Genomic DNA, 26,942 nt, shown 5'->3' with positions numbered 1-26,942 from the left:
TTGGAGAACATGGAAAACGAGAGACAAAAGGAATCAAAGAATATAAAAGGTAATCTGGACTAAACCCCTGCTAGTGCAGAAAATCTCCTGTGATGGGAGACTAATAGAAGGCGGACAGTCTACATTGAAAATGATTTTACTTGTAGATTTTCAGGAATAACCAGTTTTATCAGTGCCATTAGCGATTAAAGTTCTGTGTAACACCTAGTAAACCCTGAGCAATGTACACAGTAGGGCTGTATTCTGGGTGTGAGCACAATTCCAGTCTTGGCACTTTTGGTGCATGTTTACTTATAAATGAGTCTTATTTTCTTGGTTTTTGCCAATGTTAAATATGCAGGAAGCAAAAACACCCTTAACTGTAGCAATATATTCCAATCTATTTCCTGAGTATCTACACACGGAAGGATATCAAATCTTATTTCTAAGTACCAGTAGAGTAACATTTATTTTTATTACATTAATATGTCCCCACTGGCATTGAGTATGATGCTGTGAACTTGCATAATCAACAATTTTCTGTGTAATATTTCTCTTCCCCTGAGGTATCTGATTCTAATGATTTCTCATTTGTGACAGGTTTCCACAGGTCCCACTGCCATACATTTATTTGCAATTGCAGAAAGGAAGTTAGAAATCTTTATATAAGTGGCACAGAGAAGGTTAGAAATATCAGATCAGTTTACTTATCTTGAAAAGTATTGTTTGCATTTCCTACTCAGTTTTGTAATTCTGTCACATAAAAGTCGTAGACATGATTTGTCCTTGCTCAGCCACCCAAGAAAATAAAAGTTCAACTCAAAATCTACACAGTTCTTCTACACCTGTCTCTAATTGGCTTTGAGTCTCCTTACGGAGAGAAAAAGTGGGATATAAACAATCATCATCATCATCATCATCATCATCCTAGAAACCGTGTCATTCCAAAGTGACTTTACAAAATTGCTATAGGAAAACTATTAGAAGTAAGGTGTATTTCTGCAAATGGCAGACTACCAAAAGATGATATATGCTTTTGGAGACTTTTTGGAGGCAAAATGGAGTAGCAAAACTCTTGACTAACGCCATACATCCTGCAGAGGTTCCCAACTGTTTCCTGCCCTATTTCAAAGGACTGTTTGAGGCCAGAAATGCTCTAAGATTTTTGTTGTTTTAGCCCTTATATCTTTCCATAAACTGAAAGATGTGTTTAGAACAGTAGTTTTCAATTTGTTTAGACCCAGGATCCACCGTTAGTCATAGAGTTGGAAGAGACCTCACAGGCCATCCAGTCCAACCCCCTTCCAAGAAGCAGGAAATCGCATTCAAAGCACCCCCAACAGATGGCCATCCAGCTTCTGCTTAAAAGCCTCCAAAGAAGGAGCCGCCACCACACTCCAGGGCAGAGAGTTCCAGTGCCAAACAGCCCGCACAGTGAGGAAGCTTTTGAGGTTTTAATAGAACGTTGTTTTATAATTGTGTGAATTTGGATCACTTCTATTAGTCAGTTTGCTTTATTTAAAAAAAAAAGTTTCACAATTATACTCTATAGTTTTTAAAATTATCCCTTCATTTTATTATTGACTCATACAACTCGAAAGAAATCAGAAAAGAGGTGTGTTGTCGAAGGCTTTCATGGCTGCAATCACAGGGTTGCTGTGAGTTTTCTGGGCTGTATGGCCATATTGCAGAAGCATTCTCTCCTGATGTTTTGCCCACATCCATGGCAGGCATCCTCAGAGGTTGTGAGATCTGTTGGAAACTAGTCAAGTGGGTTTTATAGATCTGTGGAAGGTCCAGGGTGGGAGAAAGAACTCTTGTCTGTTTGAGGCAAGTGTGAATGCGGCAATTGTCCACCTTGATTAGCATTGAATAGCCTTTCAGCTTCATGGTCTGGCTGATGCCTGCCTGGGGGAATCCTTTGTTGGGAGGTGTTAGCTGTCCCTAATTGATTCATGTCTGGAATTCTTGTTTTCAGAGTGTTGTTCTTTATTTGCTGTTCTGATTTTAGACTTTTTAAAAACTGGTAGCCAGATTTTGTTCATTTTCATGGTTTCCCCCTTTCTGTTAAAATTGTCCACATGCTTGTGGATTTCAGTGGCTTCTCTGTGTAGTCTGGCATGGTGGTTGTTAGAGTGGTCCAGCATTTCCGTGTTCTCAAATAATATACTGTGTCCAGATTGGTTTATCAAGTGCTCTGCTATGGCTGACTTCTCTGGTTGAGTTAGTCTGCAGTGCCTTTCTTGTTCCTTGATTCGTGTTTGGACAATAATACGTTTGGTGGTCCCTACGTAGACTTGTCCACAGCTGCATGGTATATGGTAGACTTCTGAAGAGGTGAGAGGATCCTTCCTGTCCTTCTCTGAACATAGCGTTTGTTGGATTTTCTTAGTGAGTCTGTAGATAGTTTGTAGGTTGTGTTTCTTCATCAGCTTCCCTATGTGGTCAGTAGTTCCCTTGATGTATGGTGAGAACACTTTTCCTCTGGGTGGATTCTTGTCTTTACTCTCGTAGATTGTTCTTGGCCTTAGAATCATAGAGTTGGAAGAGACCTCACGGGCCATCCAGTCCAACCCCCTTCCAAGGAGCAGGAAATCGCATTCAAAGCACCCCCCGACAGATTTATTATTATTTATTATTTTATTTACATCATTTATATTCCGCCCTTCTCACCCCGAAGGGGACTCAGGGCGGATCACATTACACATATTAGGCAAACATATTGTGCCTTTTTAACACAGCACAAAGACGAACAACATAGCTCCGAGTGGGCCTCGAACTTATGACCTCCTGGTCAGTGACTCATTGCACTCCCGTCTGCGCCACAGCCCCGGGCCATCCAGATGGCCATCCAGCTCCTGCTTAAAAGCCTCCACCAAAGAAGGAGCCTCCACCACACTCCAGGCAGAGAGTTCCAGTGCTGAACAGCTCTCACAGTGAGGAAGTTTTTCCTAATGTTCAGGTGTATCTACTTTCCTGCAGTTTAAAGCCATTGTTCTGCATCCTAGTCTCCTGGGCAGCTGAAAACAAGCTTGCTCCCTCCTCGCTATGACTCCCCCTCACATATTTATACATGGCTATCATGTCCCCTCTCAGCCTTTCTTCTGCAGGATAAACATACCCGGCTCTTTAAGCCGCTCCTCATAGGGCTTGTTCTCCAGACCAAGCTCTTGCAGCTCTTCTGATGTCTGTGTTGTTTTGATGTCTTCTCGACAAGAGTTCTTTCTCCCACCCTGAACCTTCCACAGATATATAAATCCCACTTGACTAGTTTCCAACAGACCTCACAACCTCTGAGGATGCCTGCCATAGATGAAGGCGAACGCCAGGGAAGAATGCTTTTGGAAAACTCACAGCAACTTAGGGCCCTTCCACACAGCCATATAACTCAGAATATCAAGGCAGAAAATCCCACAGGGCAGTAGAGTCTCACTTATCCAACACTCACTTATCCAACGTTCTGGATTGTCCAACACATTTTTGTAGTCAAATGTTTTCAATACATTGTGATATTTTGGTGCTAAATTCGTAAATACAGTAAGTACTACATAGCATTACTGCGTATTGAACTTCCTTTTCTGTCAAATTTGTTGTATAACATGATGTTTTGGTGCTTAATTTGTAAAATCATAATTTGATGTTTAATAGGCTTTTTCTTAATCCCTCCTTATTATCCAACATATTCGCTTATCCAACATTCTGCTGGCCCATTTATGTTGGATAAGTGAGACTCTACTGTATCTGCTTTGAACTGGTTTTTCTGAGTCCACACTGCCATATATTCCAGTTCAAAGCAGATACAGTAGAGTCTCACTTATCCAAGCTAAACGGGCCGGCAGAAGCTTGGATAAGCGAATATCTTGGATAATAAGGAGGGATTAAGGAGAAGCCTATTAAACATTAAATTAGGTTATGATTTTACAAATTAAACACCAAAACATCATGTTTTACAGCAAATTTGACATTAAAAGCAGTTCAATACGCAGTAATGTTATGTTGTAATTACTGTATTTACGAATTTAGCACCAAAATATCACGATATAAAAACATGGCTGTGTGCCCAGGCTTTTAATCAATAAATAGTGAAAATGACACGGACTGAACTATGGACAAAGCATGAGAAAGAACGGATCTGATTTTATGTTTGAAATGTATACTTTTAATTCATAATGTATTTTAATAGTTTTAACTGTTTATGTGCTGTTTTATATTGGTTTGTATGGGCATCTAATTGTTGCCACTGTGAGAAATAAATAAAATAAATAAATATACAGTAGAGTCTCACTTATCCAAGCCTCGCTTATCCAAGCTTCTGGATTATCCAAGCCATTTTTGTAGTCAATGTTTTCAATATATGGTGATATTTTGGTGCTAAATTCGTAAATACAGCAATTACAACACATTACCGCGTATTGAAGTACTTTTTCTGTCAAATTTGTTGTATAACATGATGTTTTGGTGCTTAATTTGTAAAATCATAACCTAATTTGATGTTTAATAGGCTTTTCCTTAATCCTTCCTTATTATCCAAGATATTCGCTTATCCAAGCTTCTGCCGGCCCGTTTAGCTTGGATAAGTGAGACTCTACTGTATTGAAAACATTGACTACAAAAATGGCTTGGATAATCCAGAAACTTGGATAAGCGAGGCTTGTGGAAGTTGGCCCCAGAAAGGAGGTGCTCGTTCGGAACACAATTCCATTTAATGGGCGTTCCCCTTTAAAAATCGAGAGGGCTCTAGTTCCTACGTCACGTCCGGCGCCAGGCAGCCTTCAACCCAAACCGGAGCCTCCAAGTCTTCCCCCGCTTCCCTTTCCCGGCTGGGATGCAAACCCAGCTCGGCCTCCTCAATGAAAGGAAGTCTACGCCCTCCCCTCCCCCTTGCGGGTGCCTGTGGGGGAAAAACAGCCAATCACCACCTGGGTCAGCCGACGAAGGGCGGGAACGACGCCTGTCTCCTCCGCAACGATTGGCGAGCCGCTTAGATGACGTGAGGCGGAGGGCGGGGCCACCGCGGATTGGCCACTGCTGGCGAGAGAGTCCCGGAGCTGATTGGCCGCACGGTAAGAGGGGAGCGCGAGCGGATTGGCCGCGGCGGCGTCACGTGACCTAGGCGGGGCCGGGTGTATTGTGGTGGAGGGGCTCGAGCTTGTCAGGTAAGTGGGCGCCGCCTTTGGTGCTTTGGGGGCTGAGCCTGTGACCTCCGGCCGGGCGAGGGGCCTTCCGGTGGCCGGAGAGGGGCTTGGGCTTCTGAGGGGTCTCCGAGTCTGTAGGCCCCGGGGGAGGGCGGCGTCCTAAGGAAAGAAGGAAGGGAAGGTTTTGTTCCTCTCTGACTGGGAGAGCTGTGCTTCAACTCCTGTTTGGGAAAGTGACGAGGCTGGGAAGGATTAGGGTTGAGGAAGCTTAGGGTGCGTCTGCGCCAGGCATGGACATACTTAGGCCCTCCAATGATTTTGGACTTCAACTCCCACCATTCCTAACAGCCTCAGGCCCTTTCCTTTTCCCTCTCAGCCGCTTAAGCGGCAGAGAGGGAAAAGGAAAGGGCCTGAGGCTGTTAGGAATGGTGGGAGTTGAAGTCCAAAACCCCTGGAGTGCCCAAGTTACCTCAGCTTTCATAGTAGATCATAAATGATATTTATTGTTGCAGAATTGATATAAACTCCTATGGACTTCATTTAACAACTGATTTGTGGTTTTTTTTAAAAAAAATCTGTGTACAATCAGCCCTCCACATTCACTGGGGTTAGGTGCACAGGATAATAATTTTTTTTTCTTTGTCTCAGGAGCGACTTGAGAAACTGCAAGTCGCTTCTGGTGTGAGAGAATTGGCCGTCTGTAGGGATGTTGCCCAGGGGATGCCTGGATGTTTGATGTCTTACCATCCTGTAGGAGATTTCTCTCATGTCTCCTCATGAGGAGCTAGAGCTGACAGACAAGAGCTCACCCTGCTCCCCGGATTTGAACCTCTGACTTTTCGTTTAGCAGTGCTGCTGTCACAAGGGTTTAACCCATTGCACCACCAGGGGCTCATAATAATAATAATAACAATTTTATTTATTTATCATGTCAGATAAAAAAAACTTGGCATTATACTAAATGTCCTTTGACCAGTAGCTGGCCACTTGGAGTGCCTCTGGTGTTGCTATAAGTAGGGCTTCCATTGTGCATGTGGCAAGGCACAGACTGCGTTGTAATAGGTGGTCTGTGGTTGCTCTTCACCACACTCGCATGCCGTGGACTCCACATTATAGCCCTATTTCTTAAGGTTGGCTCTGCAGCTCATGGTGCCAGAGCGCAGTCTGATCAGCGCCTTCCAAGTTGCCCAGTCTTCTGTGTGTTCAGGAGGGAGTATCTCTGACGTCAGCCACTGTTGAGATTCCAGGTTTTAGTCTGCCACTTTTGGACTCTCACTTGCTGAGCTGTTCCTGCGAGAATCTCTGTAGATCTTAGAAAACTATTTCTTGATTGGCGTGCTGGCTGATACCCGAACAGGGGGTGGTCCGGAGATGTCAATGCCTTGGTCTTTTCCTTGCTGACTGCTTGCAACAACAACAACAATAATAAAACTTTATTTATATCCCGCCCTATCTCCCTGAGGGGAGAAGGTGAGCAAAGACAAAAATAACCAGCCCCCCAAATCCCAAAAACAAATCCACATCCATATTAAAAATAATAACACATTATACTCCAATATTGCTAGTAATACAGCATTTAATATAGAATATACAATTATCATATTATATTGTACTGTAGTCATGCAGTCATGCTGGTCACATGACCTTGGAGGTGTCTTTGGACAGCGCCGGCTCTTCGGCTTAGAAATGGAGATGAGCACCAACCCCCAGAGTCAGTAATGACTAGGCTTAATGACAGGAAACCTTTACCTTACTGTAGTATTATATCACAATATATACAATGCACTACCAGAACATTATACTATTAGTATTATGTAATTGTTGTACTACATCATAAGTTGTAGTATATACAATATGCAATATATTATATTAGAACATTATTAATATTGCATACAATATACCAGCACTATTACATTAAAATACTATTATTTCTAGATATTATTATATCGTGTATATTGAGGGGCTCCCAAGTGATGGTGCAGGAGGTATGATGGAGCTGTGTCTTCCTGGTTGCCCCTCTTCATTCTGTGCACTCAGGATCCCGAAACCACCAAAATGCTTGCTAATTTGATACCTGAGGGCCCTTCCAGACAGACTCTATATTCTAGGATCTGATCCCAGGTTTTCTGCTTTAAACTGGATTATATGAGTCCACACTGCCAGATAATCTGGGATAAACAGAAAACCTGTGATCAGATCCTGGGATATAGGACTGTCCGGGCCTTGAGAGAGCAATTAACCAGTAATCTCTAGGTCAGGTGTCCTCAAATTAAGGCTCTCCAGTTATTTGGGCCTCCGACTCCTGTAATTCCTGACCATTTTACAATCTGCCTAGGACTTCTGGGAGTTGGAGGCTCAAACAGCTGGAAGGCCGCAGTTTGAGGACACCTGCTCTAGGTCCTCCAATGTGATAATAATAGTAAACTTTATTTATATCTCGTTCTATCTCCCCGAGGAGACTCAGTGCAGTTAACAACAAATATCGGCAAACATTCAATGCCTTAAACACTACACCAGGACAAATAACGCAACCCATGCAGACTCAAAACATACCCACAGCTACATCAAAAGTAATAACACATTATCAAAAATTAAATAACATAACAAATAAACGATTTCACAGCTTAACATGAGTCTATGATCAATTTCTAGTTGAAGCGGAGAATACACGTGCACTGGAGGACCTAGATATTACTTCTTGTTGTTTATTCGTTCAGTCGCTTCCGATTCTTCCTCATATACCAGCCTACACCAGAGCTTCCTGTTGGCTGTTGTCAGAGATTACTAGACAAATCATCATAATCAAATCTACTAATAACACTGGCCAACACACATTTTGTGGCCTCAGATATTATACATGTTTCTAGTCATATTTGACCTACTGAGTCCAAAAATGGCAAGTGGCCCCCTGTCAGCTCTAGTTTTTGAGATACAGAACATATGCCATATACTAGTTGTCATCTGCTTACCCATAGAAAATCATGATAACCATATCTAAGAAACTAAAGCTGATGCATCTGTCCAATGCAATTTTCTGGATCAAAACCCCAAATCATCCAAGGAATAGACCTAAAAACTGAGACATTAAGAATTATTATTATTAATTTGTTTGGGCTGTGTAGTCAAAACCACAGAAGTGAAATGCACAAATGTTAAGGGTCTGACTATAATTCACTTCTATAGCTGCTAGTTAATACCAGAGTTTAGAAAAAAATGCCTTCACTGCATTTTGCAGCTTTGAACACAATCTGTATGATTTTTATATTGCAAAGTAATCAGAGCACTGTTCTAAGCAAAAGTGGATAAAAGGAACTGAAAGGAGTGTATAGAATCATAGAATCATAGAATCATAGAATAGTAGAGTTGGAAGAGACCTCAAGGGCCATCTAGTCCAACCCCCCGCTAAGAAGCAGGAAATCGCATTCAAAGCACCCCCGACAGATGGCCATCCAGCCTCTGCTTAAAAGCCTCCAAAGAAGGAGCCTCCACCACGGCCCGGGGGAGAGAGTTCCACTGCCGAACAGCCCTCACAGTGAGGAAGTTCTTCCTGATGTTCAGGTGGAATCTCCTTTCCTGTAGTTTGAAGCCATTGTTCCGTGTCCTAGTCTGCAGGGCAGCAGAAAATAAGCTTGCTCCCTCCTCCCTATGACTTCCCCTCACATATTTGTACATGGCTATCATGTCTCCTCTCAGCCTTCTCTTCTGCAGGCTAAACATGCCCAGCTCTTTAAGCCTCTCCTCATAGGGCTTGTTCTCCAGACCCTTAATCATTTTAGTTGCCCTCCTCTGGACGCTTTCCAGCTTGTCAGCATCTCCCTTCATCTGCGGTGCCCAAAACTGGACACAGTATTCCAGGTGTGGTCTGACCAAGGCAGAATAGAGGGGGAGCATGACTTCCCTGGATCTAGACGTTATTCCCCTATTGATGCAGGCCAAAATCCCATTGGCTTTTTTAGCTGCCGCATCACATTGTAGGCTCATGTTTAACTTGTTGTCCACGAGGACTCCAAGATCTTTTTCGCACACACTGCTGTCAAGCCAGGCGTCCCCCATTCTGTATCTTTGATTTCCATTTTTTCTGCCGAAGTGAAGTATCTTGCATTTGTCCCTGTTGAACTTCATTTTGTTAGTTTCGGCCCATCTCTCTAGTCTGTCAAGATCGTTTTGAATTCTGCTCCTGTCTTCTGGAGTGTTAGCTATCCCTCCGAGTTTGGTGTCATCTGCAAACTTGATGATCGTGCCTTCTAACCCTTCGTCTAAGTCGTTAATAAAGATGTTGAACAGAACTGGGCCCAGGACGGAGCCCTGCGGCACTCCACTTGTCACTTCTTTCCATGATGAAGACGACGCATTGGTGAGCACCCTTTGGGTTCGTTCGCTTAGCCAATTACAGATCCACCTAACCGTAGTTTTGTCTAGCCCACATTTTACTAGTTTGTTTGCCAGAAGGTCGTGGGGGACTTTGTCGAAGGCCTTACTGAAATCTAGATATGCTACATCCACGGCATTCCCTGTATCGACCCAACTCGTAACTCTATCGAAAAAAGAGATCAGATTAGTCTGGCATGACTTGTTTTTGGTAAATCCGTGTTGACTATTAGCAATGACCGCATTTGTTTCTAAGTGTTTGCAGACCACTTCCTTAATGATCTTTTCCAGAATCTTGCCTGGTATTGATGTGAGGCTGACCGGACGGTAATTGTTTGGGTCGTTCTTTTTTCCCTTCTTGAAGATAGGGACCACATTCGCCCTCCTCCAATCTGCTGGGACTTCTCCTGTTCTCCAAGAACTCTCGAAGATGATTGCCAGTGGTTCTGAAATAACTTCCGCTAGTTCCTTCAATACTCTTGGATGTAGCTGATCTGGCCCTGGGGACTTGAATTCGTTTAGAGTGGCCAGGTGTTCCTGGACAACTTGTTTCCCTATTTGGGGTTGGATTTCCCCCAATCCTTCGTCCATTCCATGTTGCTGAGGTTGAAGATGGCTTTCTTTTTGTGAGAAGACCGAGGCAAAGTATGTTAGTTAAAGGAGTGGTTTATTTGAACTATTGCTTTGCATGTACAAGGCTTAGATCCCTGCCTGGTGATACAGATATTTATAGTCTGTCTCTCCAGTGATTCCAATCATAAGGCAGCCATGATTCAAATGAAGGATGAAAAAATGTTTGTAATTCAGACCACACATATTACCTCCTTAGGACCCTTTACTGTAGAACAGGGGATCTCAAAACTTTTTCAGCTGCTAAGCCGTTTTTGAAGCAAAAGTTCCTTGTGGAGACCCAAGAAATGTTTATATAGTTTATTATATATTGTAGTCTATATATGTATGTATGTATATATATAGAGAGAGAGAGAGAGAGAAAGAGAGAGAGAGAGAGAGAATGGGGAAACTTTCTGACCAACATAAACTTAACAGTATTTCAGTGGAAGACCCCAGAGCCATCCAGTCCAAACCCCTTCTGCTATTTAGGAAAAGCACAATCAAAGAACCCCCAGCAGATGTCCATCCAGCTTTGTAATAATAATACTAATAATAATAGGCTCAACACCAGGGCCCATCCAGTCCAACCCCCTTATCATGCAGGAAAAGCACAATCAAAATGCCCTCCGAGCGATGGGAGATAATTAGGGTTTTGGAAGTAAGGTAGGTGAGGGGAAAATGATTTGGATTGCAAGGAAGGCGAGGAAAAAAGGCTTTTGGCAGCAAGGGAGGTGGAGGGAAGGCTTTTGGGGTGAGGGAGGTGAGGAAAAAGGGAGGAGTAGGAAAGAGGAGGGAAAGCTTGGAAGGGGGAGGAGGGAAGCATGAAGCCCCTCAGTATGCTTTGTAAAGCCCCAAGGGCTCCCGTTGCACACTTCGAGAACCACTGCTGTAGAAGTACTAAAACTCCCCTACTGGGAAATTTAAGTGTTTGAACACTTAAACTCTTTTATTCTTATTGCCTGAGATGTGTAGCTCATACCATTCTTGAACAAAAATGAAGAGTGAGACAATCACATCTTAATACAAGTCAAGTCAACATGTATTTTCCCCATACACAGTCTCACGTTGTTTTTCACACTGACTACAGTTAAACCAGAGCACCTCCAGGTACTATCATTTTCCATTTTGTCCAAACTAAGAAATGTATCTTCAGATTTCGGCTCCTTCTACACCGCTCTATATTCCAGGATCTGATCCCAGATTATTTGCTTTGAACAGGATTATCTAAGATCAGATCCTGGAATATAGAGCAGTGTAGAAGGGGCCTAAATCAGCAACCTTTCTGGGAGAAAGCAAAATAAACTACACACCAAGGCATATGCTTGTTGCAAAAATGGGTAACAGTAAAAAAATTTAAAACGTCGCGTACAAACTGTTTGTCATTTACACAAGTCTATTGTGCAGTGTTTACCATGGGCTCTGCAGAAGATGTTTCAGCTGTCCTTCCTAAAAAGAAAAATCAGTTGTTTAGCTAGCCTTGCAAATGCTGATTTATTGTCGGAAAATACTTGATTTTTTTGTATTTTATATATATATACATACCGTGTTTCCCCGAAAATAAGACAGTGTCTTATATTAATTTTTGCTCCCAAAGATGTGCTAGGTCTTATTTTCAGGGGATGTCTTATTTTTCCATGAAGAAGAATTCACATTTATTGTTGAATTAAAAAATGAACATTTATTATATACTGTACAGTAGTTGTCATCACAAACCAGCATAACCAGACAAACTGTGAATCCTATCAAGAATTTCTTGTTACTACCATTATTTCCATGTACAACTGGTACGTACATTTACCAATCCTGAATGCTCTGATGTTCTGTTTGGCAGACACTGGGCATGCTTCCAAACAAAAACTTTGCTAGGTCTTACTTTTGGGGGAGGCCTTATATTTAGCAATTCAGCAAAACTTCTACTAGGTCTTATTTTTCAGAGATGTCTTATTGTTGGGGAAACAGGGTATATACACACACACACATACATACCTGGGGTCAATAAAAATGTATTGGGCTGAAAGGATTTGTGAATGTCAAAGTTTAAAAAGCCCTGGTGTAGATCAGGATCATTTAAATTGTTTTCATTAGTGGTCCCTTTCAGCCTCAGAAATTGTTAATTGAGCTTGGGTATATAGGTATATAATACAGTTATAGAAATTAAACATTTACTGATAATAAATCAGCATCTGGGTTTTAAACTCCTCCCATCTGTTCTCTACTTCCCGCTAAACCCTCATTCAGATTTGGTAAGGGGTTGCCAGGGTTATTTGAGTGTTTGTTTTTTCTTTTGCAGGGCTTCTGCATCCCTCATTCTTGCAAATATGGAGGGCTGGCTATATATCCAAATATGCTCTCTCTCAAATTCTTCCATAAATAGGGTTTCCAGATGTCATGGCATGGCCTTGAGTTTTCAGTTTTTGTGAAAGCTGCCCCTTTTTTTTTTTAGTTTGGGGGCTCTTCCTCACTAGGGGAAAGGGCTGTTTGCAAATCTCCACTCAGCTAGGATAGGAGCATCTTGCATTCATTGGTAAGGCATCATTGATTTGCTTCTTCAACTTGCAAAGACTCTTGGAAATGTTAGAGGATGTCTGTGTATTTACACAGTTAGCTTTCTCCTTTCTCATTCATTGTGCTGTCAGGGTTCACCCTTGAGTCTGTTCTGTATCCAACTTCTGGCTAGACTAAATGTTCCTTGACCTGTCTCCATAATTATGCAAGAAGGAATAATCCTCTCATTTCACCTTGATCAAGGTACAACCCAGATTGGAGCTAAGACTTCTGTCTAAATCTTGAAAGAGGAACATATGTTTTGTGTATATTTGATTTACAATCTGTGAATGATTGTGGATGGTACGTAATGCATAATGCTTGAGGACAAAACCAGAGGAATTCTTAAATCTCAGGTTGTGACTCTTAAACCTCAGGGCCTGGAATAATCCTGATGAGGCAATAACATAATCAATTTAGATAATGCACTGGTTTAAAAGAAGTGGAGAGAAAATGGAATCCTGGCCATCTATTTGAATTCACTGACTCTGGATCCAATAGGATCTTGACTCTTAAGCTTAAAGTGTTGAACCTATTGATTAAGGGACTGAGTCATATGGAACATTTGTTGAACAAAATACCTAATATCCTCAGAAATAAGAGTGGATGGGGAGACAGTAGTCAACTCTACATGAAAGGCTGAGAATGAATCTGAGGCACTTTCTGAATCTGAAGACCCCAAATCTTGGGCATAACAGGAAGGAAATTTCATGGCTGAAATAACAGGTTTCCAAGGTTGTATCTGCTAAACTTCCATAGAAGTGGTCAAAGGCTGAGCAGATGATGCAGCTGGCACTGAAGTAGTGCAAGGTGGATGAGCTACATGGTTAGAAGGAAGAGAGTATTGATGATGACAGACCACGTAGAAGACTGCCGTAGCAAGTTGTCCTTTTCTAAAGCTATTGCTCATTTTATATATTTGTACAGTAAAATTAGTACTGTAGACTGTTAGTGGTATGTGTTGGTGTTTTGGCAGTAAGTAATGTGCTGCATTACATCTTTAAACTTTTCTGTGCTCACTTGGTTTTCCACATTGGTACTAGTGCTTTCCCTACTCAACCATGGGCAGATAAAGAATTGAACATTTTGTGCCACAGAGGCTACTTTGTGTCACTCGTATGCTGTGGGAAGGCCATAAGTAAGATTATGGGCTATGGTGTATAACTAAACCTTTGATAGTTCTATTGTGGATATGCAGACTTCATTATGACACAAGAAAAACATAGAGGTTCCACTTTGTGAGATGACATTACTTTTTATATGGTTGTCAAATTAAAAGACAGTTTTTTTTTCCTATCTAGGTTTAATATCGAAAGTGCAGAGGAATTGGAAGAGCTGAGAGTAAGAGCAAGGTACGAGTGCTGGAAAAATAAATTTGTGATAAGAACTTATTTGAGAGGTATGCATACTACATTTTGTATTCTTATTAACAGACCTAGCTGGGGAAGAACTTTATGGTATTTATTTCATGGTGATTCCCATTTAAAGGGCTTTTGTTTATAAGTTCACAAGATATTTATTTCTCAGGAATTGCAGAATCTGAAATTGTTTGGAAGTAATGTTACTTATACAATGGAAATGAGAGACCTGTTCTCTTTGACTTTTGAGTTAATTGTATCAGTTTGACTTGTGTTTTTAAGAAGCTGCTTACACAGGTTCATTTTGTCAAAGGTAGGATAAAGCTTGACCAATTATCATCTTTGAAAAATTTCAAACATTTGTTTAATCCACTATCTAAGAATAATGAGAATCTTAGACCTGTAAACTGAGCAGATAATTGTAAATGATGACATCTTATTGTACTGTTCTGTCTATGGGAACGGAACTGATGGGTGGTTAATTTTTGTGGGTTGACTGAAGGGGCTAATTTGGGAATCATCACCCTTCCTCTTTTAGTTTGAGGACTTCATGTTTAAGTTTACTTCTAACTTTAAAGGAACTTAGTACATGGGCAGACAGTGTTATATGTTCCCCTTTTGAATTCTGTTTTATTTTTCTAACTTTAACAGATGTGCTGACCAGAAGAATCTTTTCTTAGTGGCCCTTAGTAAAACTAGTGCCTTATAAAAGATGGGATTTGGAAGTGACCTGAAATGTTCCCACGAAGCTTTGCTAAGACTACAAGATTGGGAGTTACGTCTACTAGAAACAGTGAAGAAGTTTATGGCTATGAGAATAAAAAGTGACAAAGAATATGCATCCACTTTACAGAATCTTTGTAACCAGGTTGATAAAGAAAGTACTTCACAATTGGATTATGTTAGTAATGTATCTAAGGTAAGAAATAATATATAGAATTTTAATTGGAGAAAATTGTGATTTGCAAAACAGAAGTTATCCATAGCCTTACAGCTAGAATCTTGCTTTAAAGTGAAATTGTAGCATGCACATTGAGCTGTAAGAATTACATTACAGTACACAATTTTAGAATTACCTTGTTAATATTGGAAACTTTTCTTTGCTTAATGTTTGAGGTAGATGTTTCTGGAATGGTACTTGTCTGGTTTATTTGGATGCTTATCACATGAGTCATTGTGACATTCTTATTAGTCTGGTTGCTGACACCCCTGTTGAATTCAACTTAATTATTGGTTGGGTTAAAAAGTGAACCTAATATATTGAATCTACATAAGTTAATATCAGAAATAGCTTGAGAACACCTTGCAATTTGTGAGCTTAAGATATTTTTAAAATCTTAATTGTAAGCTTACAGTTTGAGTTTAGCTGACTTAATATGTCGTGTAGAAATTTCTATATTCATAGCCAGTTATAATAAGCTTTTATTCTTTACATGATGAATTTAAGAATTATTTTAGACTAATGTTATCACCTTTCCATTTCTTAGGCATACACATTTCAGAAGTTAGCATTCCTCCCTATTTCTACAATGAGAAGTGGATAGCAAGAAATAGCAAGATCACTTTCTGCTATTTGAATTTAAATGCATATCTCCCATCACCTTGCAACCCTTGCTTTCTCAGCATTCCCAATTTTTTGGATGTATTTTTCATGCTTGCAGTTCAATGCATGCACAGCAGAGCTGTCTCCTGCTATCTGCTTAGTTCTTGTAAATACTCAAAGGAATTCTAATTTGTGAAGGAAACAAAGGAGCCTTTCCATTAAGTAATTTGTATTCATGAAAAAGATAAAATAAAACACACAATTTTTTTTAGATATTAAAAATTATCGAAACTACACAACTGCAGTGCTTACTCTCTACTACTACTAAATGATAACTAAGCAACTATAAGTATTATCCCTTGTTAGTCTCTTTTAAACAATAATGTTAATCGTACTTCTCCTTTATGCAACATTCTACTAATTCATAAATTTCACAGTTGATGAATGCATCCATTGTTGTTGTGAAAAAGTAATGAATAGATACTAATCTTTCTTAAAGTTCATCAAAGATTTCTCCTTAAATAGCATAGTCAATTTGTCCATGTTCGCTAATTCACAGATCTTAAAAAAATGGAAACAAGATACATAGTTTAAACAAAGAGCATAGTGAATAGGGGAAAACCATGGTGTCAGAAACTGATCACCTTTATTTGTGCCTCTCATCATGCCAATGTCTTTCAATGAATATACCGGTATCTTATGGGATTTTCAGGTCCTTGGCAGACAAGCAAAATCCTGAGATGGTTTGATTGGCATGCTTCTTCGTTCCTTGTATTAAATAAGCATGTTAAGTTGTGAGATCAAGTGGATATAAATTATTTATTGAGATCTAATCCTGCTTGCTCAACAAGTGTCCACAATGAACAACAAGCTAATCCACCCCATGTCCAAAGGAACAAATAACTGCTGCTTCTGTAAAAATTCCAATAATCAGTAGTAGTCACAGTCTCAATCTTGGAACTCTGTTCCAACTACATCTGGTCTAATTTCTGGGTTACTCTGTCCTTCTTTCATTCCCACCTAATTGTCGAGAAGTTGAAAGTTTTTACAATTTTGTGGAATTCTGGTGGGTAGTACAAAGTTACTGCCTGTGCCTACCCTCTGAATTTCGTACATTTCATGTGCCCTTAAAATCATTTTCCTGTTGTGATAAATTTAAGATTGGTTGGATATGTACTAAATTACATAGCTGATATGGTTCATTATTTTGAAAATCTTTATCAGTAATTTCGGAGTCCATGGGTTGAAGGATAAGGACCATATTACACTGATTTTAAGACACACCTTTCCCCAATAGAGGCTCAAAAAAGGGATGTGTCTTAAATTCTAGATTTGTTTTTATTCTTTAAAAAAGATCAGGAGTGGTGGTGGTGGTGGCTGAAAAAGCCAAAGGGAAGCCAGTTGTCCTGGCCAACCCCACACCCAATGCTACTGCCCAACTTCCTTTCATGTTGCTACTGCTGACTCAATGCGGCCAGTGCATGCGACTCTTCCCCTCTGGGCGCTGCTGGTCTTTTTTTCTTTTCTTTTTCTTTCTTTCTTTTTTTTTTTGCTGCTGCTGTTGTTGTCTTAGTGTCACTGGTTTATTTCTTTTTGAAGGAGATTTGGGGTTGGCTGTGGCTGAGAATTTTCTGTTCCTTTCGAGAAGAGTTTCCTCACCAGCCGGTTGTGGCTCCCTGTGGCTGTAAGTCGTGGTCTTTGGATCTAGGAGCTGGCTTCTCTCTCTGTGCTGCTGGCACCATTGGGAATTGTGGCAGCAGTGGTGAGGGGATGGTGACAACGTGGAGAGACAGAGAAGCCAGGTCCCAGACATGGAGTTCAGGTTTTCTGGCCCCTCTGACCTGGAGAGCTGGAGCTGGCTGGTGAAGAGGTTTGCTCCAAGTGAATGGAAGACCTTGGAGATCAGTGCTAATGAATTGTGTGGCTTTGGTTCTACAATTGGTTCTCTCAGCCACCACAATTTCTGATCCTCATTTTTTTTTTGGGGGGGGGGGAGAAATCCAACAACTTAGGCAGCCTAGAGAGGAGAGGCTGCATGTGTCAGCCATTCTGAGGCAGTGTCAGAAGATGGCAGTGGCAAGAGGAACAGCGGGCCAGCAATACTGGGGGTGGGGCGGGGCTTCTGAGCGCTGGCCAGGACAGCTAGGTAGCGAGACAAAGAAGAAAATTGGGGGTAATTACTAAAAATCCCCCCCCCCCCAAATCAAGGCTAAAAAAAGGGTGCACTTCAAAATCGAAGGAATTCTACAATTGATGAAATAGAGTACTTTGGTTTTCTAGCAGATTCCTCTCTTCTTCTATGTCTTTATTCCTTTCTTTAACACATAATAAACATTTTCTTGCCATCATCTGCAGCGTTGTCTCTGTATCCATATCTTTAAAATGTTTCTTCATTGGCATTGCATGGGATGAATCTGCTATACAAAGTAGGCCAGATTATGTGACCTTCAGAAGCCTTTTCCCTTTGGTCTACCACTCAGCCCTCTTTATTTTATACTCATAACACTCTTAAAATGTGAAGGGATATATTGCCTTTCCTTCTAGGATTAATGTTCCAAAGACAGAAAAAAGGGTATTGTTTGTACAAAATTTACATCTGGCAATTGTTGCATTATGTGGTTTGTCGTTCCTGAACCATGTAGAGTTGTGCCTTGAAATCTTCTGCACTTTCTGTTGTTTAGACATTAGTGAATACAGATAAGAAAAGAACATAACGTTACTATAGATTGGAATAGATGTTGTAAGAATTATTTTGGGGGCATTTTAGCAGTTGGTGAACAGACATGATTTTAAAAAATTGTTCAGAGTTATGCACCAATAACATTCCTTGTAAGTATGGTGGTTTCACTATTACTCTCAGTTTGCATTTTCCCTTTTCTTTTTGAAGCCCTTTTTGGGTATATTAATAATACTCAGTGTTGATTCTAAATATTGATTCTGTAAACGATTGAATTGAATTATGTATTATTCAATCTCTGATTTTTAGTTGCAATTCTCTTAAATTAATAATTCAATCATTGCATAAACCTAAGCATTCTTGAAAGGGAAAATTCTACTGTTTCTTATTCAAAGCATGTATTAGACCAGACTCTGTTTCCCACAATGTCTCTTGGTGCATTTAGTACATTGTTTGTTTTTACCTTGCTCCTGGAACATCCTCTGATTACTTCATGCATTCAATAGCAGAATGACTTAATTTTACTCAGTAATTTTTGTGACTAATATATGTGTTTCCAGGCACAGACAGGTTATTTTTCTGTTATTGAGTCCACAACTGCAGCCAGAGGTGTAAGTGTACTATGTAGTATTCTGTATTTATAAGTTCCTGTGATATATATATTTCTGTGTGAATTAAATAAACTCCTAGACAATTTATGAATCTTTCGTTTGCTTCTAGCCAATAGCACATAACCTCTAATTTCTCTTTTTTTAAGTCATGGTTGATTATAGTGCAGCAAACAGAACAGCTTAGCAGGATCATGAAGACACATGCAGAAGACTTGAATGCTGGTCCATTACATAGGCTTACAATGATGATAAAAGACAAGCAACAAATTAAGAAGAGTTACATTGGTGTCCATCAGCAAATTGAGGCAGAGATGTTCAAGGTATGTCACTTAAATTATTTTCTAATTTTTCATTTGGTAGTAAAGATTCAATTAAATTGATGGGCAGTTTTGTGAATATAAACATATTGATTTGAAATTATCTTTAGTTGCCAGTTCTTTTTATTAAACCATGTGAACATAATCGTGACCTGCCCCTTTCAGGAATTTCAGTGTAGCAATGTTACTCGCTTTTTCTTAGGCTTCTATATGCTTCTGCAAGTTGAACAAGGAAAAAATATATCTGCAAATAATGTTATGCATGCTGCTACTTTCAGGAGATTATTATCTATTTTTAAAGTATTTTGTACTGTTTATTTCTAGTGGTTCACAATACTAAAATATGCATGATGAATAGATGAAGGAACACTTTTGTACATTCTGTAACATTCTGATATGCTTTTTTGTAATGTAATGTAATGTAGTATATTGGTGCTAATGTTTATTACTCCTCCCCATAGGTTACAAAAACAGAATTGGAAAAATTAAAGTGTAGTTATAGGCAGTTAATTAAAGAAGTCAATTCTGCCAAAGAAAAGTATAAAGAAGCCCTTTCAAAAGGTAATTGTATGATTCATTTTAGACTTACAAGTGCTATAACCCTTATATAGATTCAAAATAGAACAGTTGCACTAATTGCAACAATAAAAATAAAATGACCACTTTTTCAGTGATTAGTAGTTTGTTTACTTCTGCTGTGATCTCTTTATGATTTATTTAGAAGTTCAAATCAGTGTGGTGTCCACCTTTACCCTATCCTACAATCAGCACCGGACAGCATTTCTTCTATTTAGGCACTCTGCAAACCTCCTCTGCAGTTCCCTTCCAATTACATCTTTTGAGGCTCTTAAACTGGATTCAAAGGACAATGAGTTGAAATTCAATAGATAACTGCAGTGCTCCACAATCACTGGCATAAGTACTTTCAGAAGAGCAGTTTGATAGCAGTTCCAATCCTTCTGTGTCTTCGCTTCCATGTTCTCTACGGTAGTTCAAGAAGCAGAACATCTTTTGATTTAGTTGCATGTTGCAGACCTCTAGCATTAGTATTGAACCCTTTAGCTTAAAGTTTAAAATCTATTCGAGGAGGAAAATGTAGTCTTCATAAGGATGGGCACCTTGAATGTAATTTTCTACTTTCTGGGACCACTTCTCTGCCTGCCTGCCTTCTGTCCTTCCTTCCTTCCTTCCTTCCTTCCTTCCTTCCTTCCTTTCTTTCTTTCTTTCTTTCTTTCTTTCTTTCTTTCTTTCTTTCTTTCTTTCCTCCCTCCCTCCCTCCCTCCCTCCCTCCCTCCCTCCCTCCCTCCCTCCTTCCTTCCTTCCTTTCTTTCTTTCTTTCTTTCTTTCTTTCTTTCTTTCTTTCTTTCTTTCTTTCTTTCTTTCTTCCTTCCTTCTTTCCTTCTTTCCTTCTTTCTCTGTCTTTCTTACCAGCTCTTTGTTATTTCCCCAAAAGTGTCTTTGTTCTCCAGAGCCAGTACAATATTTTAACTGCAGCTAAATTGTAGGTTTCATTTTGCTTACAAAAAAGGTGGCTGTCTTATTCCTTCTGCAATTTCAGATATTCATGACTATTTGATATTACAGCATGTTGACACATTACTGCCTAAGGCTTAGGAATTCAAAATTTCTTGGCCTGGAGGCATTAGCTGGGACCCAAAGTCAGGCTGAGATTTTTGTGGGGGAATTAGTCCAGTTCTCTTAACTTTTATTTCTATGGATTTTTGCTGTGTAACAAACGGCTTTTGAAGTTTTGAAACTCATTTGCTATGAGGTGTGAGGAGGGGATTGATATTTAAGAAAGAACAACCCTAAAATGAATATTCAGTGGTATTTTCTTAAACAGGCCTCTCCTTTAAGCTTAAAATAGTAAAATAGTTAATTAATCAGTAACATACAGGAGTGCCACTGCCAATAAATACTTCATACATTCTTCAGACCCTGAGAAGTTTACAGTAATCAGGCAGGGAGATCTCAGTCTTTTGTTGTTATGAAAAGAACAACATAAGCTGCAATGTTTAATATCTTCCATTTCATCAAGCCTGCAGGGACCTTATCAAATCCGCCTTCAAAATACATGCTTATGGATATAATTGTTTAATATCTTCCATTTCAGTCATCCCTCAGGGACCCTTATGAAATCTGCCCTTCAGATACATAGTTATGTATCCGAACATTTACATTATAAGAAAAATTGCATTGAATCAAAATAATTGGCATAAAATAGATTTTCTAGTAACAGTGGATAAAATCTGTGTCATCATGTTTTTGAAATGACATCTGCCAGTGAAATATAGTCTCCCATCACCCTTGAAAAGTCTTTAAACCTTCAGGTTTTAAAGACACACAGAGAAAGGAAGGAGTGAGAATTAAGGCATTGGAGTTCTGTTTTGCAAATAAAAGTCTGTTTGAATAATGTTGTCTGTAATCTGGTGATAAGGTACCAAAAGCTAAATTATCTGATATTATTAGTAGAATAAGAGACTTCCATGGAACTGATAAATTATCTAATGTTTTCCAAGTTTTGATTGTTTCTAGCCTTACTACACATAAGATTATTAGTAAAAAAAAAAAAAAGGTAAAGGTTTAATTTTTCTTGGATCTTACTCAATTTTTATTGTTACCTAATAGAGTAGAATTATACATTTATTTCTCTTGCTTTTCCTTCAGGAAAGGAAACTGAAAAAGCCAAAGATCGATATGATAAAGCCACTATGAAGCTTCACATGTTGCACAATCAGTATGTCTTGGCACTGAAAGGAGCACAACTACATCAGCATCAGCACTATGATGCCACACTCCCTCTGTTTCTAGATTCTCTACAGAAGATGCAAGAAGAAATGATTAAAGCACTGTAAGACACACTTGTTTAATCTGATTTTTAAAAAGTGCACCTAATTAAACTGATTGATTACATTGCACTTTTAGATATAAGCAACGGTGATATGAATCGATGCACACTACTGCTGCTATGTACTAGAAAAACTGCTTTGGCAAATGGGAAGCATTAATTCAAGATGCTGATCTTAATAAAATTCAGTTTCCTTAGACTTACAGTATCTGAGAGATTACCTTTTATATGTATATGTACTATTAGTCCTTCTCTTGATACCACTTCCTTCAGACATGAAATAGGTTCCTTTTCATGATGATATCCTTTGTGTGGAATGTTCTTTCTATGAACACATAGCTGGAATCATCTCTTTCTGGGAAGGGAGTGTCATTATAAGGCATTTTCCACAGCTTTTGGGTAATGCTCTTATTTCTGCTGTTATTGCTCTTGCTTCTGTTAATTGCTAGTGGAGATTTCAAATTATTTTAGTGTTAACTATTAATTTTTTGTGTTGGTGTTGGAAGTTACATTTGAAAAATGTTGTGAAAAAAAAAGCCTAGAAGTCATTTGTTTTGCTCACTGGTCTGCACTTCGATTGAGTAGTCTTCATCTCCACGCTTCCCTTCTTTTCTATTTTGGCAGCATAATTCTATAAGAATCTTTTAAGGTAAATGGAACTGCATTTGGGTTTTTTTTGTTTTTGTTTTAGAATAACTACTTCTGAAGACATTCTAAAACCAGGTTGAAATATTAATAGGTCTTTTAGGACAAACACAGTTGCTTTATTTAATCTTTGAAGTAAATTATTCAGTTGAAGCCCATATTTGCCATTCCCAAAGCAATTGACCCTGTTCCTTATTTTGTGTCTTCTGGTACTTTCATATTTTACCATTAGAGAATACTGTCATTTCTCTCAGAACCAAGTTGTGCCTTAATGCCTTTAATTGTTCAGTGCTTTATATTCTCTGGGGAGCAATTGGGAACACTAAATTTTCTTTTTGCTTATCAGACTTATTCAGATGAGCCAAAGGAAAAGAAAGATTTGGCTCTCCCTTTTCCAGTTTACCATTACAGCTTTTTATCACTCTGAAACTTGTTTGGCTCCTTTGAAGCTTCTTCCCACTTTCTGGGATGCAGCAAATGACATGGTGTGGTCCATAACCTGCTCATTTTAACACTCTGAGTACTGACCATGCTGTATGATTAATGTTCAAAATAATTTGTTCCATTTCTGAGATAAGTGCTTTAAAACAAAGACTGTAGAGTATAATTTCATTATTTGGCTTTCATTTTTACCAAGTTACTCTGATCAGTTGCGAACATTTAGCAATGCTATTATTCCCTGGTTCTGATAAATAGCTTAAATTGTACTTCATAAATGACTATCAATTGGATAGGTTTTTAAAGGATTATTTAGTTATTCTTCCCCAGTGTAACAGAAACGTTAGGTCGACAAGAACAGATAAGACTAATATCATTGTTTCAGTAATTCATAACAGAAGATCCACAAACTTTCTTTTATATGCACTTTGGTAGAAGAAAGAGAAGAAATGGAAGAGAGTTTCCTTCAAATACTAAGACATCACTATCTTCCTTTCTTTCCTGCATGCAAACCACAATGGAAGTAAAGATAGTGTTACATATGGAAGACATAGCTTAGTTATGAGCTCATAGTTTTTGCTCTGATCTGACTTTTTTCTTCTGATGTTTGGTATAAGTTCAACTTGCACATTGTAGATTGGTTGGTTCTTGTATGACAATAATGTCTCTATCCACTTTGAGATGCAAGCTTTGCAAAGTTTTAATTGTTTGTCTTTTGTGTAAGTAAGTAAAAGCTCTTTAAAATGCTTAAAAAGATTGTAAAACAGGAATATGATAGGATAAACATGCAAGAAGTAAGAGCTGTTCAGCAATGGAATTCTCTGTCTCAGAGTATGGTGGAAGCTCCTTCCTTGGAGGCTTTTAAATAGAGGTTGGATGGCTATCTGTCAGGGTACTTTTATTGTGCTTTTCTGCATGGCAGGGGTTGCACTAGATAGCCCATGTGGACTCTTCCAACTCTATTATTCTGTGATTCTAAGCAGGAAGGATAGAAAATATTCATCTTTTTGGATAGGGAGAATCAGGATTCGGATTGTAATAACAACAACAACAACACCGTCACATCTCCTCATAGCTCAAGGCAGGTTACAGAACGATGAAAACACATAAGCACAGCAAAAACACCACAAATACACATATTAAAATGTACCTTTATAAAATCATAGACTGCATTTGTGTTTTTATAGAAGAAAAATGAGAGCAGATTTCATTTCATAACCAACTCACCTTTCCTTATTCACATATTTATCTATGCAGCTAAGAGTAATAAAAATTGTCTCTGTGTATACAATATATCTACAATATCTTTCTGTTTTTCTCCCCAGAAAAGGTATCCTTGAAGAATATAGTCAGATCACCAGTCTTGTAACAGAAGAAATAGTGAATGTTCATAAAGAGATCCAGACATCAGTTGAGCAATTAGATCCTAGTTCAGAATACAGTAGTTTCATAGAGGTTTATAGGTAAGTTATTATTTTTTTGTTTAATTCGTAGATCTATAATACATATTAGATAGATAGGTTGTTTGTAAATTTTCATAAGACAAGAAGCATTGACTGTTATAACTGGTTTTCTATGTCTAGCGTAGCAGCAAGTGTGATAATCTGACTGAAGTCATTTGATTGTTACAAGGATCCACTTCACCTACATGTTTTAACATGAATGAGGATATCACAATAGGGAGTTGAAGAAATGGCACTGGTCCTGAATAGCCTCTTTTTGTTGTAAATTACAGCCTCTTCACCTCTTTTTCCATTTTCAGTTGCTAAATCAGACTAGAAGTTCCTTGCTTTACTTGAGATGTGTTGTAGCTCCAGCAGTTGCTGGCTGGGAGGTAGACGGGCTAAGTTAACCACATAAAAATAATTTAATCATTGATCCACAAATTCTAAGAAAAATCCCACAAATCTGCAAGTAATGTACACTGTTGAATGCTGTTTAAACATACTTAAGTTCTAATAGTATTTAAAATATAGCTCTCCTCTTTATCAGCAGTTACTTAGTTGCTGCTTCTTCCCTTTGATGATATTTAAAAAACAAGCAAAAGATGGGCTTTCTCCCATTTTGATGCCTTGCTTCCTGAAGACTTGTGCTTTCAATGCTTGCAAATTACAGACAAATTCTAATAATTTGAGGAGAGGACTATACTTTTGTCCATTCTTCTTACTTACAAGACTCTCTTGGGACTGCGTTCATGGTCCCAAGGCTTGCCTATGGAAAAATTGTAACCCTCCTTGAATTACTTTTGATTGTGTGCACATATATATTCAATAGTAATATGTAGTGTTTTATTTGCCTTTTCAGCTGCCAAAATGTGTTTGCAAGCTAAAAAAACCCCCTGGATTCCACTTTTCAATCAGTTCCATTTTCTGACAGCATTCCAGTACTTAGCCTGTCAGATAAGTGGGGATTCCCAAAGACTCAGTTTTATTCATACTCATCGATTTGTATTATTTGCATCTATTATATTTTATTATATTTACATATAAACATATTGTGTTTATACAAAGAACATAGAAATAATTTAAGATTGACTGTAATAGAATGTAAGAACATATACCTGCAGTCATCAGTTTCAGCTGTTTAATTTGTGTTTTCATACTGTTGTTTTATTCAGATGGCACGAAACAGTCCACCCCCCTCTGGTACGAAAATTAGCTCGAAATGAAAGAAAGCAGGAGCAGGAACCATTTCCTTGCCTGCTTTTTGTGAGCACAGTTTAATTTTTTTATTAATCCCCCACAAAAAGGAAAGCTTTATTTACTCTCCTCTTCCAGGAGGTCATCACTTTTTCTTATCTGCAAGTGGAAAACCTCATTAAAATGCCTTGCAGAGAGTGTGCATGGCTTCTCTCCTCCCTATTCCTCAGCTCTTGGAGCTGCCCTGGTGCCACCTTGGGCCATTGCTTGCTGCTGCTGCTACTCCTGCTGCCTCCATATCTCATGCAAGAAAGGTGCCTTCAGCCCTCTCCTTTTTCTCTTTCACGCCTCTTACTCTAGAGTAAGCCAGGCAGCAGCAGCAACAACCCAAGGCGGTAGCTCCATGAGCCAAGGAGGAGGGATGAGGAGTGGGTAAGAGGTGCGGAGGAGGAAGAGGAGGGGGCTGAAGGTGCCTTCCTTGCATGAGAAATGGAGGAGAAGGAGAGGAAGGCAGCAGCAGCAGCAAGCAAGGACCCAAGACGTCAAGTCCAAGACAAATCATGCCACTGCCGAAGATGTTGGGAAGAGGAATCCCCCCCCCATTGCCATCAATTAAAGAAGAAATGAAATAGTGGGTCTGTGTGGGCACTGGGCTATGTGTGTGGTGTGTGGAGCATCTTTAACAGATGTTTGGTAGGAAGGAATTCTGCCCTGCTTGCCTGCTGCTGCTGCTGCTGCTCCTGGAGAAGTTAGAGGGTGGGCCAGCAGAGGAAAGAGGCAATGCTTTAAAGGAGATTTCCTTTCTAGAATTAAAAAAAATCCTCAAAATTGGGGGATGACCCAAACATTATAAAACTTGGTGGGCTAAAACTGTTAGATATGCCCACCTCTCTAGCCCTAAAACTGAGGGGAAGGAGAGCTTGGAAAACCCGCCCATTGCCACAATGGGATGAAAGTATTCATTTTTTTCAGATGCGGAATGAAGAAGCTCATTCAGATAGGTGCCCATTTTCAGAAGAGGCACTAAAAAACAAAACAAAACACGAGGCCTTATGAATGAAAAAAAAGAAACTGATAGCGATTCTTTACAAATGCACAAGACTAACCTGCAGTCACTTGACAAACAAGTTCCCTTCTGTAATAATTGTCTTCAATCAGTGCAGTTCTATTTGTTAAAAAATACTCCATGTTTTGTGTACATGGCAGTAGCTTCAGCTGCTACAGCAAA

General features: G+C 39.2%; 1 protein-coding gene across 8 annotated transcripts in view; it reads left to right on the top strand.

Annotated features, from left to right (window-relative positions):
- The first annotated feature begins 5,020 nt into the window (after nucleotides 1-5,020).
- Nucleotides 5,021-26,942, top strand: part of fer (FER tyrosine kinase) — a 165,052-nt gene continuing 143,130 nt past the window's right edge. For 3 of the 8 annotated variants that reach the window (XM_008113997.3, XM_008113998.3, XM_008113992.3), the window contains exons 1-7: nucleotides 5,041-5,135; nucleotides 13,940-14,037; nucleotides 14,648-14,915; nucleotides 18,974-19,147; nucleotides 19,606-19,705; nucleotides 21,812-21,995; nucleotides 24,401-24,538. In XM_008113997.3, coding sequence (XP_008112204.1) covers nucleotides 14,709-14,915; nucleotides 18,974-19,147; nucleotides 19,606-19,705; nucleotides 21,812-21,995; nucleotides 24,401-24,538 — 803 coding nt within the window. In that variant the 5' untranslated portion in view covers nucleotides 5,041-5,135; nucleotides 13,940-14,037; nucleotides 14,648-14,708. Of the gene's footprint in view, nucleotides 5,136-13,939; nucleotides 14,038-14,647; nucleotides 14,916-18,973; nucleotides 19,148-19,605; nucleotides 19,706-21,811; nucleotides 21,996-24,400; nucleotides 24,539-26,942 lie in introns of all 8 variants that reach the window. The other 5 variants (XM_062972207.1, XM_062972206.1, XM_008113993.3 and 2 more) reach the window with 5 other exon arrangements.

This window comes from Anolis carolinensis, chromosome 2 (genome assembly GCF_035594765.1).
Source record: "Anolis carolinensis isolate JA03-04 chromosome 2, rAnoCar3.1.pri, whole genome shotgun sequence".
Lineage (NCBI taxonomy): Eukaryota > Metazoa > Chordata > Lepidosauria > Squamata > Dactyloidae > Anolis > Anolis carolinensis.
The sequence above is the reverse complement of the archived record's forward strand: the minus strand, read 5'-3'. Positions and strand labels throughout refer to the sequence as shown.